The sequence below is a fragment of the Grammomys surdaster genome, unplaced genomic scaffold (genome assembly GCF_004785775.1).
Source record: "Grammomys surdaster isolate TR1022 unplaced genomic scaffold, NIH_TR_1.0 325, whole genome shotgun sequence".
NCBI classification, from domain to species: domain Eukaryota; kingdom Metazoa; phylum Chordata; class Mammalia; order Rodentia; family Muridae; genus Grammomys; species Grammomys surdaster.
Window position 1 is genome coordinate 2,531,925 of NW_021604744.1, and position 19,486 is coordinate 2,551,410.

The 19,486-nt window shown below is 38.2% G+C and overlaps 1 protein-coding gene across 2 annotated transcripts in view; it reads left to right on the forward strand.

The window, feature by feature from the left end:
* The window catches only part of Phtf2 (putative homeodomain transcription factor 2), an 87,291-nt gene that overhangs the window by 31,954 nt on the left and 35,851 nt on the right, over positions 1–19,486 (forward strand). For both annotated transcript variants that reach the window (XM_028778112.1, XM_028778113.1), the window contains exons 2-6: positions 605–661; positions 6,194–6,263; positions 7,479–7,637; positions 9,886–10,051; positions 11,173–11,337. In XM_028778112.1, the coding sequence (XP_028633945.1) occupies positions 605–661; positions 6,194–6,263; positions 7,479–7,637; positions 9,886–10,051; positions 11,173–11,337 (617 nt within the window). The remainder of the gene's footprint in view (positions 1–604; positions 662–6,193; positions 6,264–7,478; positions 7,638–9,885; positions 10,052–11,172; positions 11,338–19,486) is intronic.

The following is a 19,486-nucleotide window of genomic DNA, read 5'->3' on the forward strand; positions in this document are numbered from 1 at the left end:
TGTATGAAGCGTTTTGCCTGGATCTATGACCAGTTTAGCGTCTTGTTTTGTTTTGTTTGGATACGAAGAATTAAGTAGAAACTAAAGACAATGAGATTTAAGCAAATAACTGAAGAACAACAAAGAATGACTGGTCATTCTGCCCTGGTCAAAGCTGAGTTCAAAGAACTTTCCAGCCCAGTAGGAACAGTATTTTGCTTCTTGTTTCTTCCTCTGTCTTTTTGCCCATTTCCCCAGTTTATTTACTGACTTAAACTGGTGTGCTGGCTCACATCTGTGCTCTCACGACTTGGGTGCTATGCTAGGAGGCTGCCATGAATGTGAGTCCAGCCAGGCTACAGATTGACTGTTATCTTAGGTTTAACCCCACCCTCACATCTCAGATCCAGTAACACTACTGTGAACCTGAAGTTTTCATTCTCCAACAAGCTGCAGAGGTGATGCTAATACTGCTCATTCCGTAGGCAGCTCACTGAGAACCAGCTGAGCATTGACCTCTGACATCTGTGGCTAAGCCACATCTGTGTGCGTTTAACAAACACCGAGGAGCTCTGAAGACCTGGTGCCAGCAACGCACAGTTAACAGTATTCTCTTTCTTCATAGATTGGAGCCTATGATCAACAAATATGGGAAAAGTCTGTTGAACAAAGAGAAATCAAGGTACCAGCTTTGTTTTGTTTATTCTGAAACAGTTCTCTAAGTTGTCTGTCACTTTGCCATTCCGTTTGTGTTTACTATATTAGTTACTATTTTATCTGCCGTTCTAAGAGATAAGCCTGTGATTTCCTAGTCCTATCTTTTACTTTGTTTTACTCTGTACACCTTCCCTTCTTTTTACTGTCCTTTCTAATGATCATGTTTTTGCCAGCTTTCCCCCTTCACTTGTCACCTTATACTTCTAGTTTGCTTTTCCTCTCTCTGATGCTGTCATTGCTCTGTACAGTTTGTTAAACTGGTAAGTGTTTCAGGATGTTCACCACCGAGTGATTCTGCGATCGCTGCTGTGTTTAATAGGAGTCTGCTTTTGGATGCTACTAACAGAGTGACTTGGTGTAAAAAGAGTTGCTGAATTTCAAAGGGGATTTAGAAAAATAGAATATTAACTCATGCTTTTATAGTAGGCATTTTCCTCTGGATCATGTGATTACTGGTCTTATTATGATAGGGTATTCTCATAGGCTGACTTAACAGCATGAAAAACAATTTTAAAACTAAATTTGTTGTTTCTCAGTGTTCTTTGATAATAAATTTTATATATTTTCATTTGTTTAGGTACTAATAATTATGTTCTTGCATGAGCTAAGTGTAATTTGGGCCCAGAGAATGTTACTATAATCACTTGCTATTTTCTATAGAAATATTAAAAACTAATTCCTATCATTACTTAAAAATCTGCTCAAAGGATTTCTCACTGTTCAGACTGTATCATCTATGAAAGAGGAAGTAGCTCTTTGATATTTAATAATTTTAATCTTTAAGTTTTTATAAAGAATTAATACATTCATTTAGCAAAGTTTTAACATCTTTTTTTATAATTTTTTTATTTTTTTAAACCAAATCATAGTTTTTAAGTTTTAACATCTTAAAAATAAGACTAAAGGTCATGAGGACAGAAAGATAAATAAGCTATAGTTTCTAGTCCAGTATGTTGTTACAGAGAAGATAAAGTCACTGAAGAGATGGGCTTGTGTTCAGTCTCTACAGGGGAATTCAGAAGGAAAATGTATGAAGAGGTTAGGAAAGATTTTGTAGACAAAACAGCTTGTGAAAGGAGTTTGACACATTCTGCACAGTCAAATAGGGAAGACATACCAGACAGATGAAAATATCCAGGAAGGAAGGGAGGGAGAGGACACTGAGGAAGGAACTCTTGAGAATGTGTTTTGGCAATTGGATTGAGGAAGACAAGGAAGGTGATGAGCAGTAAAGCAGGAAAGGAAACTATAAGACAGCATGTGAAGGCTCTGAGACTGTACCCAACCCATAAGCATAAGTTTGTAACAGTTGGGAAGACACGCAAGGATTTTAAGCAGGAAATTAAAATTACATTTTTATAAATTCCTTAAGGCAGTGATAGATATGATAGGAAATATTAGAAGAGAGATTTAAAATTGCTTTGGAAATAGCCAGGCAGATCTTGGGAGTCCTAGAGGTATGTAACCTTTGTGTGCGTATAGGTATGGATATGCTGTGGTACATATTAGGTATTATGTGTATATTAATTAGGCATTTTACATATTACATAGGTAGAGTCTATATGTAAGTAGACTTTCATTGAATGATGAACAAAAATGGCCAAAAATAGAACATTGAAAAATACCAGTATTTAATGAGTATGAGAAGAAAGAAGTAAAAATAGGGATTCTGTTAATAAGCAGTCTGATGATGTGTCAGGAGAGCTAAAAGTGAAGGAGTCCAAGAGATGGCTTAGCATTTAACAGATCTGGCTGTTCTTCCAAAGCGCTCAGGTGTGCTTCCCAGCACACTCCAGTTCCAGGGAGTTGTACTCTTCTGGCTTCCAAGGGCATTGCAAGTACATGCACACAGACATACATACAGGAGAAACACCCATGCATACAAAATTAAAATCAATATTGAAAACAAAGAGGAAGAGGAGGAGGAGGAGGAAGAGGAGGAGGAGGAGGAGGAGGAGGAGAGAAAGTAGAGAAGAAGAGCTGGAATAGGCAAATGAATAAGTTACAGAGCTGCAGTTTCTCAAAAAGAAAAAAAAGTGCTGAGAAGATTGTGGAGAGAATAGAACCCCATTGCCCACTATAACTACAGCAGTGTAAATTAGTATAGCCAGTACAGAAAATTCAAAGTAAAACTACCCTATTATCCAGCAATTATTCAGGGTTATAAATCTGGAGGAATAAAGTCAGTATATAAAGGAAGTATCCAAGTACATTCTTATTACTGCACTATTCACAATAGGTAGGAAATGGAAATCTAAGTCTCCAACAATTAGTGATGTCTTACCTGTATAATGGAATATTTATTCAGCCATAAGACAGAATTAAATCTTATAATTTGTAAGCATATGAATTCAGTTGGAGCTAGTTTTAGTTACTGTTCTTTTGCTGTGATGAAACACAAGGCAACTTTAAAAAGGAATCATTTAATTGGGGGCTTTTTTATAGTTTTCAAGGGTTAGTCCATGATCATTGTGGCATGAAGTGTGGCAAAAGGGAGGCATGGCATCCTGTAGCTGTAACTCAGAGCTTATGTCCTCCTCTGATGGCAGCAGTCAAACAGAGGCCTCAGAGTGACACCTTCTCCAACAAGCCTCACCTACTCCAAGTCACACCTCCTAATTTTCCCCAAACAATCCCACTAATGGCAGACCATACATAAAGATAAATGAGCCGGGGTGGGGGGCATCCTTATTCAAACCACTAGAGAGCTCGTTGTTCTGTGAAGTAAGCCAGCCACAGGATGACAAGAATGGCACAGGTTCATCACACATGTACCTAAAATGTTGGTTACCTGGAGGTTGAGAGTACAGTGGTGGATATTAGGAGGCAGGAGAGAAGGAAAATACATTGACATTCAAGTATGCTGCTGCACACTATCTTGATTATCAGTAACAGCAATGTACCGTATATTTTAATTCTAGATGAAAGGATTTGAATATTCTCATCATAAATAAGTGACAAGCCTGTTTACCCTGATTTAAACGTTATGCAATGCATGCATCAAATGCCCTCTAGCTGTGTACAGTTCAAAGCCTCAACAAAGTGTTTATGAAGTCATTTATAGAGGGATATAAGGATCTGGAATTAAACTAGGACTAGTGTCCTTGATAGAATATGAAGGGTGATGGTTTATTTATTTTTATTTTTGAGACATGGTCTCACTGTGTATCCCTAGCTGGCCTATGTAGACCAGGATAGCCTCAAACTCAGAAAAATCCACCTGCCTCACCTATCAAGTGTTGCGATTAAAAATGGGCCATCACATAGCCTCAAGGGGATTTTTATTGAAGCTGACAGCTGCACTGTGACTCTATAGTGTAGTTAGTTCAAAATCAGATCATAAGATGGAAGCTAGGAGATGCATCTTCTACCTATAGGATAAGACAACCTACTGTTTCCCTCACAAGGAGATTTAGTTTTTAAAATGATATTGAAAAAAACCTGTAGGTATACAGCAGTAAATGATGCTTCAGATTGACAGTAAGGTTATTATCAAATTGGTAAAGAAATAATTATAAAAGAAGTAAATAGAAATTTGTAACCTCATTTTTTATATTAATAAATATAAAAATTCCTTTATAAACTTTGTACAAATTAAACTGGTTCTTTATTATTAAAATTGTATTCAGATGTGCAGCTTTAGAAAATGTTGAGACTATGTATAATTCTGAACTGCTCTATAGGAACATTAAGTGAAAATGAAGTATAGCTACAGTTTATTATTGTCATCATATTACTTTCTAGATAGTCACTATGAAAACTGAATGTGAAGACTGAACCACCGTTTGTCACTACACCATTAACTAGCTAGTCAGCACATACTGTCATGTATTTTTCTCCTAAAGACACCATTGATTGACTGATATGGTGTCTCCTGTAATTCTAGCACTGGAATTGTCAAGGACAGGGGTCAAGAATTCAGTCAGTCTTGATTATGTAGTGACTCAAGGCTAGCCTGGTACACTAGAACTAGTCTACAAACAAACAGATACTTTATTTAGTGTCAACTGATTTCCTTAGTAGCACCTGAATTCCTGCCTAAGAATACATTACCTGACATGTTTTCTGAAGGCACACCACAGTATACATGTACTTGGCAACATTATACAACACTGAAACCTTGTACTTGGATTTTTTACATGACAGAATTGACAAACACATACATACACAAATATGAAAAACAACACTAAGTAGTTGGTATGAAGGACAGTTGTTTCCAGCAGTGAGTACTGAGACAGCATGCTGCTCTGTGGAGCCTCCGTTGGGAATATGTTAGGTGATCTTAAAAACTTGTTGGTTTTTGGTTTTGTTTCTTGTTATTGGCACTTTGTGCATGTCAAATGAGGTAAAACCACAGAGAATATATATTTTAGAGTATAAGCAGTAGCTAATGAATTTGCAATTACAGACTTTGAAAACATGAGGTTCAACTGTATAAAAGAAATACTGTTCCTATATTGTGAATGGAGGGCCTTTCTCCTTTGTTTTGTTTTGTATTTTTGTGGAGTTTCTAACCTGAAGTGGGCAGAATATATGAAGGGTGAGCCCTTGAAAGGGCTAATTGCATCTTGACTCAGGGTACACTTTGCTTTAGACATGTCAGTTAGAACTCAGATTTACGGTGTCCTCTTCTTGTTTTATATGCAGAAAGTTTTTAACCTTCGGGGCCACTGTCACCGAGTGGGACCAAAGGACTACTGAACAATTGCTTGCTTAACTCAGCAATAATCTAACTGTCTTTTAAACCCTTGTGTCATCTCTCAGCTCTTGGTTTCTAGGGACTTTAGTCTAAGCTAGTCCAATTCTTAACTTAGGATAATTTATTTTCCCATAGTCTTGTTCACTCTGCTAAGTTTTACCTTTGCGCTCTTCAGTCATAGCAGAAATTAATTCAGTTTATGGCAACTGTTTTCCACAGCCCCTGATCCTGATCATAGTATCTTAAGTTCTGAGGCAATGAGATTATATTACAGTCTGGTCAGCAGTTGGCAGTCGAGAGATGTCCATCCTCTTGGGGGTTCTGCTGTCATCACCCTCTGTGCTAGCTAGTATCTGCTGCAAAGTTTGCACCCCTGTCTTGTCCTCAGCGGCACCTCCAGCATCGCATCTGGTGTGCCTTTGGGCCCAGCACTCCTCCCTTAACCTCACTACTTTCTTACTGGTCTAATGCTGGCAGTCTCCTGAATCATCTAGGGCCTAGGCTGTATGCTCATCTTGCTTGATATATGATGTCTTTGATTGGAAGTTGACTGCCCATAATAAATAGGCTTTGCATGTTACACATATCTCTAAACATTTCCTTTGGAAAATAATAAAGTTTATTTGAATGCTGTAATGTGTTCCATTTGTAACAAATCTTTAGTGTATCTTTATAGTTAATAGGCTACTTCAGGATTTTGGTTTAAATTGAAACCCTTATATAAGTTGGTTCCCTTTTTGCTATTTTGGATTTAAACAATATATTTAGAATTCTAATACTACTTTTAATGTATTGCAGGGCTTAAGGAATAAACCAAAGAAAACAGCACATGTGAAACCTGACCTCATCGATGTTGATCTTGTGAGAGGTAAGTCCTGGATAAGTAATGCAGGTAATGCCTGTAATGCAGGTAAATACACAGTGGTCCTGAAGAGACAGTTCAGAGTAGTGTAGCTATGTACCTATGCAGAAATAAAGGCAATTCTAGTGTACATGAGGGCAGGAATAGCACACATGAGAGAAAATAGAAACATCAACTTGGTTTTCCTTCCTTGAAATATAATTTCAAGGAATAGTGTAAAAGAATAATAGTTACTGTTTGCATAGCAAACTGTAAGGACTTAGTATTAAAGTTAAATTATAGCTGGGTGTTTTGACAGATAGGTATGACCCTAGCATACAAAACAAACAAGGAATGAATGAATGAATGAATAAGTGAATAAGTGAATGAAAGATACAATGAAAAAATAGGATCACATTTGGTAACCTTGTCTGATGTAGAACTAAACTGTGTAGATCATGCTGGCTTTAAAGGCACCAAGAGTCACCCCCTCTGCCTTTTGAGTGCTGGAAGTAAAGATACATGTGTACATGTGGATGCTGGAGGTTAACGTCTGGTGTCTTCCTGGACCATCACTTACTAAGGCAATGTCTCTTCCTTAGCCTAGAGCAGTGGTTCTCAACACTCCTAATGCTGTCTGTGACCCTTTAATACAGTTCCTCATGTTAAAGTAACCCCCGACCATAAAATTATTTTTGTTGCTACTTTATAACTGCAGTCTTTCTACTACCCAGTGTAGCTGCTGTGTAATTTCATGACCCCAAAGGGGATGTGGCCCATAAGTTGAGATCTGCTGACTTAGAACTTGCTGGTGGGTTCATTTGCCTCCAGGTATCCCCTTGTCCAGTTTCAGAGTGATGGGATTATAGACTGCCCACTCGATGCCAGGCTTTTTATATGGCTGTCAGGCACCTGAATCCCAGTCCTGGCTTTACTCATTGGACACACCCCCTTTACTAATTATAATTCCTAATGAATTAAAATAAGTCCTATTTTAATGAAATAGGTGGAAGAAACCCTGTTACTTCAGCTGATAATCTTTTTCAAAGTATATTTTGAGTATGATATCTGAATGAATAAGATTGCTTTTGAAAATGACCACTATCCCATATTAGATATTTCTTAGTCATAGAGTACAATATAATTATATGCATTTCTTCTTTTCCAAACATTGAATTTACTCTGTAGGAAATTGAAGATTAGTAAGTGGAGTCTGCCATTATAGTTTACTTTTTTTCTCAGGGTCTGCATTTGCTAAGGCAAAGCCTGAAAGTCCTTGGACTTCTCTGACTAGAAAAGGGATTGTTCGAGTTGTATTTTTTCCCCTTTTCTTCCGCTGGTGGTTACAAGTAACATCGAAGGTCATCTTCTCCTGGCTTCTTGTTCTCTATCTTCTTCAAGGTATAATTAATGGAAACATATGTGCTTTTAACTCTGAAGATGTTATATTTTAGTGATTATTAAGGCTTTGTTCTAAACATGTGCTGTTACTGTGCTTGAAGTAGCTATTGCTATGTTACATAGAAACTATTTAGATATTAAAAATGTTTGAGGGGAGTAGATAATGGGGCTTGAGTTAGATTCCTGGGGCCAGTATGGTGGCATGGCAGAGGGAAAACTAATAACCCAGAGTTGTTCTCTGACCCCACATAGAGGCGGAGGTGGAAGAAAAGACAGAGACAGAGACAGAGAGACAGAGAGAGAGACAGAGACAGAGACAGACTGAGACTTTTGCATCAACCACACATAGATACAGACCTGTCTTCCTCAAGTGCGGTGTGCTGACCTTGAACTACAGATTTAGCTTCCTTAGTTAAGATTATCACTGGAGGGCATTATGCCTGGCACATCCTTTTATATATTTATTATTAATACCACTCTGCAGGTTAATTTTTCCTGCATAAAATACGGCTTATTTTCTGTCTCTACCAGTATGATTTGATCCATGCTTATTTTATATTAAAACTTCTGTTTATACCAGCCACTCACCTAAGTGCTTTTTCAGATTCCTATTTAGTATCTGCAGTAACCCAGCAGAGTTAGTGCATCTGCCTGTATGGACATGGCACTTGAAAAACCTGAGGCTCTCTGATCTCTACCATAAACATGTAGTCACCAAGTTCAAGGCTAAGCACTCAGATTCCATAGCCACAGATCTGTTGTCTGACCTCCCTAGCATGTTACAGTCTTTCTGTTAACATGCATTATCTACAATTCTAAAATTTCATCAAGTGCTGTGTAGGTCTTACAATTTTTAAAAATTATGAATGTATGTGTATGAGTGCTTTGCTTGCATGCATGTGCACTACACATTTGCCTGGTTCTGCAGAGGGCAGAAGAGGGTGTTGCATGCTCTAGAACTGGATTTGACTCTAAGTGTCCATGTGGGTGCTAGGACCTGAGCCTTCAGTTTGATTGAAGCAGATCCAGTGGATGATGAGTACAGCTCTCATTCTAGGAAGGGCGAGGATTGCCAGGAGTTAGGATACCCTGGGGTACTTAACGAGAATTGGTCTCAATAATAACAACAAGAAGGAAAGGGACCAATTTTTGACTTTTTTTTTAACCCATGTAAATATCTTAAAACAAAGCAAAAACTCATGCCTAGAGTTACTAATATTGTGTCAGGCTACAATTACATCTGTGCCTTAAGTAGAAGAAATAAACCTGCTTCAGGACATAAGCCTGTAAAGGTTTTATGTCCAGAAAGTTTAAGGAATGTAGGCAGGAAAAAGCTTTCTTCTGTTTATTGTTCTGATTAAGTGATAAGTGGTCAGTGAGTTTCCTGGGAAATATGTACAAGCCTATTTGTGTTCAAAATGTTAAATAACGGATTGGAGATGTTGCTTGGGTGGTAGGAAGCCAGCTAGCCTGAGTTAGGGTTTTAGGGTTAGGGTTAGTGTTTTAGGATTAGGGTTAGGGTGGTTAGGGTAGTTAGGGTTAGGGTTAGGGTGGTTAGGGTAGTTCTAGTGGTTAGGGTTGTTAGGGCTAGGGGTTTGACGTTAGGGATTAGGAGGCTGGAGCCTTGGAAGTTCAAGGTCATCTTAGTTCCTGATGGGGCTGAGATACATGAGGTCCTGTCCTTGCCTGCAAAAACTTGACTACAATCAAGCATTTTGTAGCCTTACTAGACACTTTGTAAAAGACTTCCTTCTTCTGTGTAACAGAATAAATATTCTTGAAATTAGTATGATTTTTTTTCTTATTCTAACCTAACCAAAAATGACCTCATATTTGAATTCATATAGTCTTCGTTACAAAGTTAAGTATGTGTATTTTAGTGTTGTGTTGTTCCAACAGGATATTACTGAATACTTTGGTTAGGCAATGGGCATAATACAAGTGTCTCAAGAGCTTATTTGGAGTCTAGCGATAATGGTGGTGCTGTGTGAGAGACAGTATCTCACTGTTCTCCTGGCCTACCTGAACTCACTGTGTAGACCAGTTTGTCCTTTAACTCAGATTAGCCTGCCTATGGCCTCTTGAGTGGTGGGATTAAAGGTGTGAGCCACCATGCCTTGGCAACATGGATAAACATTTTAAGTTCAGGAAAAGAATTTAATAAGAAGTATCATAAGAACAATTTTGAAAGTTTTGAGTAAGTGACTCCAGAGGTATAATTAAGTGTCTGTTCTCTCTCCATTTGTAGTTGCTGCGATAGTGTTATTCTGTTCCGCTCCTAGCCCACATACCATACCTCTGACTGAAGTGATTGGGCCAGTCTGGCTGATGCTGCTTTTGGGAACCGTGCATTGCCAGATTGTTTCAACAAGAACGCCTAAACCTCCACTGAGCACAGGCGGGAAAAGAAGGAGGTACTGCTTGTCAAACAGTGGAGACATCTGCTCTTCGTATATGAGATTTTAAAAAAAATTACCTTTATTATTTTATTTGTGTGTCTGTGTGCCTGCCCATGTATGCAGATGCCCACGGAGACCGGGAAGGCATCAGATCCCTAGAGGTGGAGTTGCGTGTGGTTATGAACTGCTGGATATGGGTGCTGGGGACTGAACTTAGGTCACTTTCAAGAGCAGCAAGTGCTTCTAACCACTGAACCATCTCTGCAGCCCTTGGGATTGTTTTTAACTACTCTTAACTTCATAGAGTATAATGTTATTTTACAAAGTAGCTCTTCCAGATAAAACTGTAAACTCCAGAACCAGTTGTCAGATTTCTATATCTGTTTATGGCCCACTTCAGTGCCGCACATCTGTGAGGTTTGTTCTTGCTGTAGTAATTTTTATTTACTGTTCTCCATTTCTAATCATCAGTACAAGTACTGGAAATAGATGGTAGATGGAATAAACTAAGTTCTACTACTTAGAAAGAGCCCGTGTTTCTAAGATTCTTTGGCAAAAATGGAGCCAAGAAAAAAAGGCTGTTTATGAAATGTTATTCAAAGCTGTTTATTAACAATGCCTGCTGATGAGAAAACCTCGCAAGTCTCCTCAGTTGCTCCCAAGCACAAAGCACTTGTGTTTTAAGATGCTTTGGAACAGTATTTCTTTTGGATATTATTGATAAGACATTGTGGTATTTATAGTTTGGGAGTGTTGAGATTTAAGTCCCATCTCAGTTTTGAAAGGCAACACCAACATTAGGTAAATTATTTTGCTTATTTAGGTTATAATTCTCTCCAATCTAAAGCTTACTTTATCTACATAGAAGTAATATTCACATGAGGAAGGAATGGTATCTTTCCAGTGTGATCCATATGATTGTGTGTACATTGACTGCCAGTGTATCTGAGCAGGAACCGTATCCTTGTATTCATACAAATTGAGCCTGAGTATGAACTTGAACACCTGCTTCACATTCTGTCTAGTACACTTGAACTTCATTGTTTACTAATAAGCTCCTGAGTTCTGTATTTTTTAAACGTGAATAGTTGTTAAAATTTTAAACTACTTTCCACTCTTAATGTTTTCTGATGAAGGAAATTAAGAAAAGCAGCCCATTTGGAAGTCCATAGGGAAGGAGACGGTTCTAGTACCACAGATAACACACAGGAGGGAGCAGTGCAGAGCTGCGGTGCAGGCGCCTCTTACAGTGTTGGCACTGTCTTCAGAGATCTTTGGCATGCTGCTTTCTTCTTATCAGGGTTTGTATTTACTCAAGGTTTTATATGACATAAAGATGCTCTATTCCTTTTCTGATATTTGTCTAGATAATGAAAATTAATGACTTTCAATGTTACAGGCTCGTTATACATTTTATTTCGATAATCAGAGTGTTAGAGTTTAAGGAGAAAAAAAGCATGAAGTTTATTTGTGGTTATGTGTAAATGTGTTTGTCTGCACAGGAATGAGTTTATAGAAGCAAAGTAGTGAAGACTTCTCAATTTTTTTTAAATTTTTCTAGTATTATTTTGCTCTGTTATTTTATTAGTTCATTGTTTTATCAGTATTGTAGATCAGAATTCGCTTTAGTACAGCTTGTCATTTGTATTGCCTTTTACATCTACTTCTTTTTTCTAAAGTTATTTGAAATCAGCACTGTGGTGAGTTCAGTGAATAAACTATGGGCTACAGTCTCAAGTTCTTCATTTGCTCCTGGGGGTTGCATTGTTTGTACCTCCAGTAAATAGTGACCAGATAGGAGAGGATATTTATCTCAGATTAAACCTAGCTCAGGATTATATTATTAATATTTAGTTCGGTTAAGAGTTAGTGATATGTGGGCTGGTGAGATGGCTCAGTGGTTAAGAGCACTGACTGCTCTTCCAGAGGTCATGAGTTCAAATCCCAGCAACCACATGGTGGCTCACAACCATCTGCAATGAGATCTGATGCCCTCTTGTGGGGTGTCTGAAGACAGCTATAGTGTACTTATAATAAATAAATAAATAAATAAATAAAAAAGAGTTAGTGATATGGGTTTAAATAATCAAGAAAGAGATACTGGAAATAACTTTTCTTTTTATTAAAAGTAACTCTTCTGTTACTTTGCAGACATCACTAGCTTTTGCTACTTCCCAAGTTCTTCATCCATCCATTTGTGCTCTTATGATAAAGTTTACCATGCATTAAGCAAATGTATCTTGTGTTTATTTTTACTGTTTATAATTTTAGAAGTGATTTTTTTCAAAATCATTTTGATTGTCAGCACTTAATCCAGGTGTCTGTTTTCTCCTTAAAGACAATGTGTTTTAATTTCTGTTTTTAACTTGGACCCTATTCTGTCTCATCTAAGAGAGGGTGTGTGTGTGTGTGTGCATGTGTGTGTGTGTGAACAGAATTTTCTTTTTCTTTCATAAGATGTAAAAACTTAATTATTGCAAAATCTGTTTCTTAAATATTTTCCAAGACTTTCAGATGAGCAGTTTAAATAGCAAAGGAGATACATTTAGCTTTCAGGGAGCCATTTGGTTGTTTTGATTTCTATACCTGATACTGTTATATTATGGACAACGTTTAGATTTAGATTGGTTACTTTAATTTACTTGTTTTTTTTCTACTCAAAATAAGACCCAGACTTCAGTTTTCCTTTTGTGGGTCCATAGCATGAAAATGGCTGGGACTGCTAGTCATTACTTCTATAGTGTCCAACTCCCTTGTGATTGACTCTGTTTAATTATGACAGTTGTATTATAAATAACTTAAAACATGAATCCGTTTCAACAGTTTTCTTTAGGCTTTGGTTTGCCAGCATATGAATGAGACTATGTCAAATATTAGGTACAAACAGATCATCGGAGAAATGTTAATTAAAGAAGCCCTGTTGCTGAATTCTGAAATCTGAGTGCCCTCCTTTTTAAAGCTTTTGTAAGTGTAAGGCTTAGCAACTGAAATAGCATCTGACACTTACAGTGCTCTCTGGTGATAAGTGGAAAAGGTCAGCAGTTTCTATTTAGGTATCTTAGTTTATGACGGAGAGCAGGTAAAGAAAGCACAGTGGGTACTTGTGTGTGTGATATGGCTCCTAGAGGTTAGAATGAAAACTGATTTTAAGTCTTACTATATCTAAATACCTTTAATTCTTAAAATGAAACAGCTTAAACTCAACAAATGCCAATTAAAAATGTAGAAACGAACTCAGATTCCTAAGTTTAGTAATTTAATGCAATGAATTGTTGTGTCCATTGGAAATATAGCTTTCATTAAAAAGCTTAGGAGACATTAGATTTTGAGTTGTAGTTCTTCAACTCTATACCTTCTTCAGAATTCAAAAACATCCTGAATTTTCTTTCATAGCCTTTAAGAGCTAACTATCGTGTTACTAAAAAGTAGACCAGTGAATAGGAATTATGCTCTTGATTTTGAGTAGAAAACTTTATATAAATAAATTTGGTGAATTAAAAACAGTTACTAGAATGAAACAGACCACACATTAGTTAATATGCTGGATTCACCTACATTTAGGGGTTGAGCACTTGCCTAGAGCATGGGCAAGGACCTGGATTGGATTTCTTGCACTACAGGGGTGAGTGTGCCTGTGGAGATTTGCACCTTCATTCATTGTTTACAACACTAAAGTGAAAGTTAAAGGTTTAATACATTGATATTATTTATGGAATTAAATATACTACATAGGTTCAGTCCTACCAGAAAATTTCAATACAAGTACTAAGAATTGGCCTTTTCTGAATATAGTTGAAGTTGAGTCATTTATCCTATAAGCCAGGTACTCAGCTGTCTTCCACAGACGATAATAGGAGAAGTTTACTTGTCAGTGTACTCTGAGGTTTGAAGACTATTGATGAGTGTAACCTGAATACTCAAACTTGTTAAAACACTATATTCTAAACTAAGACCCATCTCATGAGCAAGTTCTTTAAAAGTTGTACTAACTTTTGTGCCAAAGTTTTCAGTGTGAAGATGGTAATACGTCAACAATTCATGTATAGTATAATCACTGTTTTCTCAAAGGAAGTAGGAATATTAAACTATTGTATTTTTACGGTTCTTTTCCCTTGAGTAGCTTTGACTCAGGAGTTCTACATCTTGAGTACAAATCAGAATGCATTAGAGAAAATTCTGCAAATGTCTCTCCACCCAAAAGAAGGCAGGACTGTGATTGTTGGCTATAAAAGTGAGATTTTCATATCTATAGTTTTTTTCTATTTAAAATCCAGTTAATAAAATAACTGATTTTTTTTATTAATAAACACCATATTTATTAAGGACTTGTCAGTCTAGGGATTATGCTACTTGCCTACAACAAAACATGAAGCTAACCTAGTAGAGATGAGTTGCATATAATCCACCAAACAGTACTGTAACTATGAAGAGAATGGATTGAGTGGATGCTAGTAGTACCTTCAGGAAGGATGTGTCCTTATTTCAGGTAGGCCTTCAAAGTGAGTTTTGTTGCGTTTGTTTGTTTGTTCTGAGTTTTTGTCGTTTTTTTTTTTAAAGTCTTAATTTAATTTTATTTTTTCTAAATGTTAATCAAAGGCTTTATAAGTTTGGTAATGCCCAATAACAAGATGCCCATACAATCAGAAGTATAACCTAATACCCATCCTAGATAATATACCAACTATCTCTGACTGGCAGAGACACATGAACATCCTCCTCCATATCTCCCCTCCCTCCCTCCCTCCCTCCCTCCCTCCCTCCCTCCCTCCCTCCCTCTCTCCCTCTCCCCCCCTCTCCTCCTCTCTCCCCCTCTCCCCACCTAGCTACTCCTCTCCTTCTCCTCCTCCTCTCCTTACTCCTTCCACCTTAGCTCCTCCTACATATCACCCTTCCTGTTAAAATAAAACTTTTCTCTCAAAATACAATTAGAACATAACTATACTAATTTGTATCAGTAAGGTACAAGATAGACCTAATACCCGGTCCATCATTTTGTTGACTAACCAGAACCGCTGTCATCTCTCCTAACTAAAAGACTTAGTTCTGAACCTGGCTTTTTTCTTGGCTTTAGAATGAATGTCAGCTGAAAACCATCCTCTCAAATCTTTTCTCTCAAAGTAAATAGCTGGGATTGGCTGTGAGACTATAAGTCTTCAACCCCATTAGAAATCCAGAATGACTGAATTAACTGAAATTATGGGAAGCATAAAGCATAGCTTCTAAAACTTAGCCAATTTATAGAGACCTCTGAACACCTGGACAGTCCCTATCCTACAAAACGTTAGAGCATCCGATCTTCAGCCTTCTGGCCCAGGATCATCTGACAGACCTAGTGATGCAGAACTATTAAGGGCTGATTACTCTGTCTTGGCAGATATATTCAGTCGACTATTCCGCAAGTGTGTCCTTTTCTGGACAGTAATTTGTCTGTAGATGAAAAGAGGCAATTCTTGCCTAGTGGCTGTCTCACCATAACTGGAGTAACTCCAAAGATGCTCAATTTCTTCTTACAATCCAAGACAGAAAGCTGTCAGGAGCAGACAGGTCTCTAATCAAAATGAACCTTAATACCGAAATGTTTGTAACATCAATTCTGTGGACTTCTGATGTTTTGAATGCCAACTATCCATGTAAGGCAATCTGGACTGTTGTCTGTTAACTCCTCTCAGCTATTTCTAAATAAAATATAGAAAACACCCTAACAATAAACTCAGAGCCATGAATTTGCTATAGGCCCTTAACTCACAGGCTAACCATCTTGAATCAGTTAAAAGAGTTAAAGAAGGATTGGGTCTAAGCCTTGTATTCCTAAATGTGTTATATAGGCACAATGCTTATGAGAGTAACAATATTAATCTCACTTCTATATCAGTACGAAACTCATACCAATGAAAACCTTAAATTTGAAATCAAAGTAAATTTTATACCATTTAAGAAATTATAACTTCAGCTTAATCTTCTTTTGGATTTGTTGGAAGAGGATTACTTTCTTGCTCTGTCTAGTATATAATTTCCCTCCTTGTATTGGAGCTTTCCTGCTATTATCCTTTGTAATGCTGAGTTTGTGGAAAGATACTGTGTAAATTTGGTTTTGTCATGGAATATCTTCGTTTTTCCATCTATGATAATTGAAAGTTTTGCTGGGTATAGTAGCCTGGGCTGGCATTTGTGTTCTCTTAGGGTCTGTATGACTTCTGTTCAGGATCTTCTCGCTTTTATAGTATCTAGTGAAAAGTCTGGTGTAATTCTGATAGGTCTGCCTTTATATGTTACTTTGCCTTTTTTCCTTACTACATTTAATATTCTTTCTTTGTTTTGTGCATTTGGTGTTTTGATTATTATGTGACGGAAGGTATTTATTTTCTGGTCTAGTCTCTTTGGAGTTCTGTAGGCTTCTTGTATGTTTATGGGCATCTCGTTCTTTAGGTTAGGTTAGTTTTCTTCTATAATTTTGTTGAAGATATTTATTGGCCCTTTAAGTTGGGAATCTTCACTCTCATCTATACCTATTATCCTTCGGTTTGGTCTTCTCATTGTGTCCTGGATTTCCTGGATGTTTTGTGTTAAGAACTTTTTGTATTTTGCGTTTCTTTGACAGCTGTGTCAATGTTTTCTATGGTATCTTCTGCATATGAGATTCTCTCTTCTATCTCTTGTATTCTGTTGATATTGCTTGTATCTATGACTCCTGATTTCTTTCCTAGGTTTTCTATCTCCAGGGTAGTCTCCCTTTGAGATTTCTTTGTTGTTTCTACTTCTATTTTTATGTCCTAGATGATTTTGTTCAATTCCTTCACCTGTTTGGTTGTGTTCTCTTGTAATTCTTCAAGGGATTTTTGTGTTTCCTCTTTAAGGGCTTCTACCTGTTTACCTGTGTTCTCAAACTCTTTGAGAGTGTTATTTATGCCCTTCTTAAAGTCCTCTATCATCATCATTAGAAGTGATTTTAAATCTGAATTTTGCTTTCCTGATGATATAGGGAATTTAGGACTTTCTAATGTGGGAGAACTAGGTTCTAATGATGTCAGTTACCCTGGGTTGCTGATGCTTATGTACTTGTGCTTGCCTTTCGCCATCTGGATCTCCTTAGTGCTACCTGCCCTGTCTCTGACTGGAGCCTGTCTTTCCTATTATCTTGATTGTTTCAGAACTCTGTGGGGTCCGTGTTACTACTGGGGTTAGAGCTAGGGCCCAAGATCTGCTCAGTACTCGGGTGCAGACAGAAAGGAACCAGTGCTCCGGGCCAGAAGTGAATTCCTGGGTCCCATTGGGTCCCAGTTACTCCCTGTTTGGGGTGGGTGTTGCTGTCTCTGTACCTAAGATACTGCCCAGGTTAGAGCTCCTGGGGGCCTGCCTCCTCTGGGATTTGTGAGATTGGGTGTAGAACTGCAGCCCAGGATCTGCTCAGTGCTCGGGCCCAGACTGGAAGGCTGTTTTGGGGTTTTCAAGGCAGGGTTTCTCTGTGTAGCACTGGCTGTCTTGGGACTTACTCTGTAGACCAGGCTGTCCTTGAAGTCAGAGATCCACCTGCCTGTGCCTCCTGTGCTGGAATTAAAGGCGTATGCCACCACTGCACGGCTAACGGTGAGTTTTTAATAAGTAATTAGATATAATAAGTTCTTGAAAAATGCATAAGGCCATTTCTTTTAAGTTGTTTCAAGAATCAGTATATAGAAACACACAAAATTAAAGTTTCTGGGTGGCAGAGGAAACTGTCAGCAAAGCAAACAGACCACAGACTTGGAGAAAACCTTTTATAGCTAAATCTCAGAGGGGCTGATGTAAGTAAAGATTTAGAAAGTAAACACCAAAAACGTAAAACTGCCAGACAGTAAATCCTATGAAATGATCAGTCAGTTCTCAGAAGAAACCAAATAACCATTTTTATTTTTTAAGTTTAGCCTCCTTAGCAACTAGGGAAAGAGGAAACCACTGGAGTTCCCATCTCACCTAGTCAGAAAGACCATCATCAAGAAAATAAACCACAACAAATGCTTCCTCGTCTGTGGTGAATGAGGAGCCCTCATCTACTGTAAGTGAGAGTGCTAGCTAGCATAGCCACTCTGGAAGTCACTGTGGAGGCTCCCTGCAGTTAAAAGTAGAGCTACTGTGTGATCCAACTCTACCACTCCTGGGTAGGTTTCCGAAGATGCAATATTGTCTCAGACAGAGTCTTGCACATCCACGCCTATAGCTGCGTTATTCACAGTAGCAGAAGGGGAGCCAGCTACAGTGTATGTTAGCAGAAGAGTGGATTGTGGCAGTGTGACATAGATCCATTTATTTGGCTCCTAAGAAAAAAATGAAATTATGAAATTTGGAGAAAAACAGATGGAAAATCAAAGTATTATATTCCGTGAGATGACCCAGTCTCAGAAGATAAAAGATGCATATTCTGTTTAACGTGGATTCTGATTTTCACGTTTATATGAGCGTAAATAAGAGATGAGAAAACGCATGTAGACGTTGAAATGAGGTAGGGACCACAGAGAACAAGAAGCACTGAGAAGTGTGGCAAGGATCAAAGGTTACACGGGCACGCGCTTTCACTCTCGGTCTGAATCGTTGTTTGTTCTACATGGTTGTTTCCCACACTCATGTTTGAGCTGGCATTCTGCTTCAAGTTGGCACCTTCACATGTTTACCCAGGACTTTTTGTTTTGCTATTACTTTAAGATGTATTTTGGTGACTCAGCTGACCTAAATTTCATCGGCGGAGTTCATGGAGCACCATTGAACAGTTTCCTTGTCTTCCTAACAAGTTCTGACTGTTCTTGGAGCACTTACTTATCTCTGACACACCAGAGTATTCCAGCTTCAGCTTGTACATCGGCTCCAGCCCTCAAATCAGACACTTCTTCAAGGAGAATTGTTGCGTGCAGCTTTAAAAACACGCTACCACCTTTGCCCAGGAACCTGCTCCCTTTTGTCCCACCGGGCTCAGCTCCAGGATAGCTGCCACCAACCCTAACTCGGTTTCCTTTTCTACCCACCTTTGCTCCTAGAGGGGTCTTACCCTGAGACTCTTGAATCCATGGATAAAAGACATATATACAGATACCTCCCGCTTTCTAGGCATGGCCTTCCCTTTTTATTATCTCCATCTCTTTTCCACATCCCTGGCCACCCTTCCGGAGTGGAGGCCGAAGGCCCTAGCTCTCCCCAAGGCCTTACACGATTATTATCTCCCTTTTCCTCCAAGGCATGGCAGAAAGGCCTCTCCTTCCTTGTGTCTGCATTTTCCTTCCACTCAGCAGTTGGCTCCCGCCTTCTTTATTGACAAATCAAGAACCAATTAGGGAACCAGACCTTAGTATGAAAACCTCCCCTTTAAGAGAATGGTGTTTAGAAACCAAAATCTGGGTGCAAGATCTGGGTGTTCAGCATGGATCAATTACTTTAGGGTGTATTATTTAACTCTGTACCTACCTAGATTACGTATATTTATTG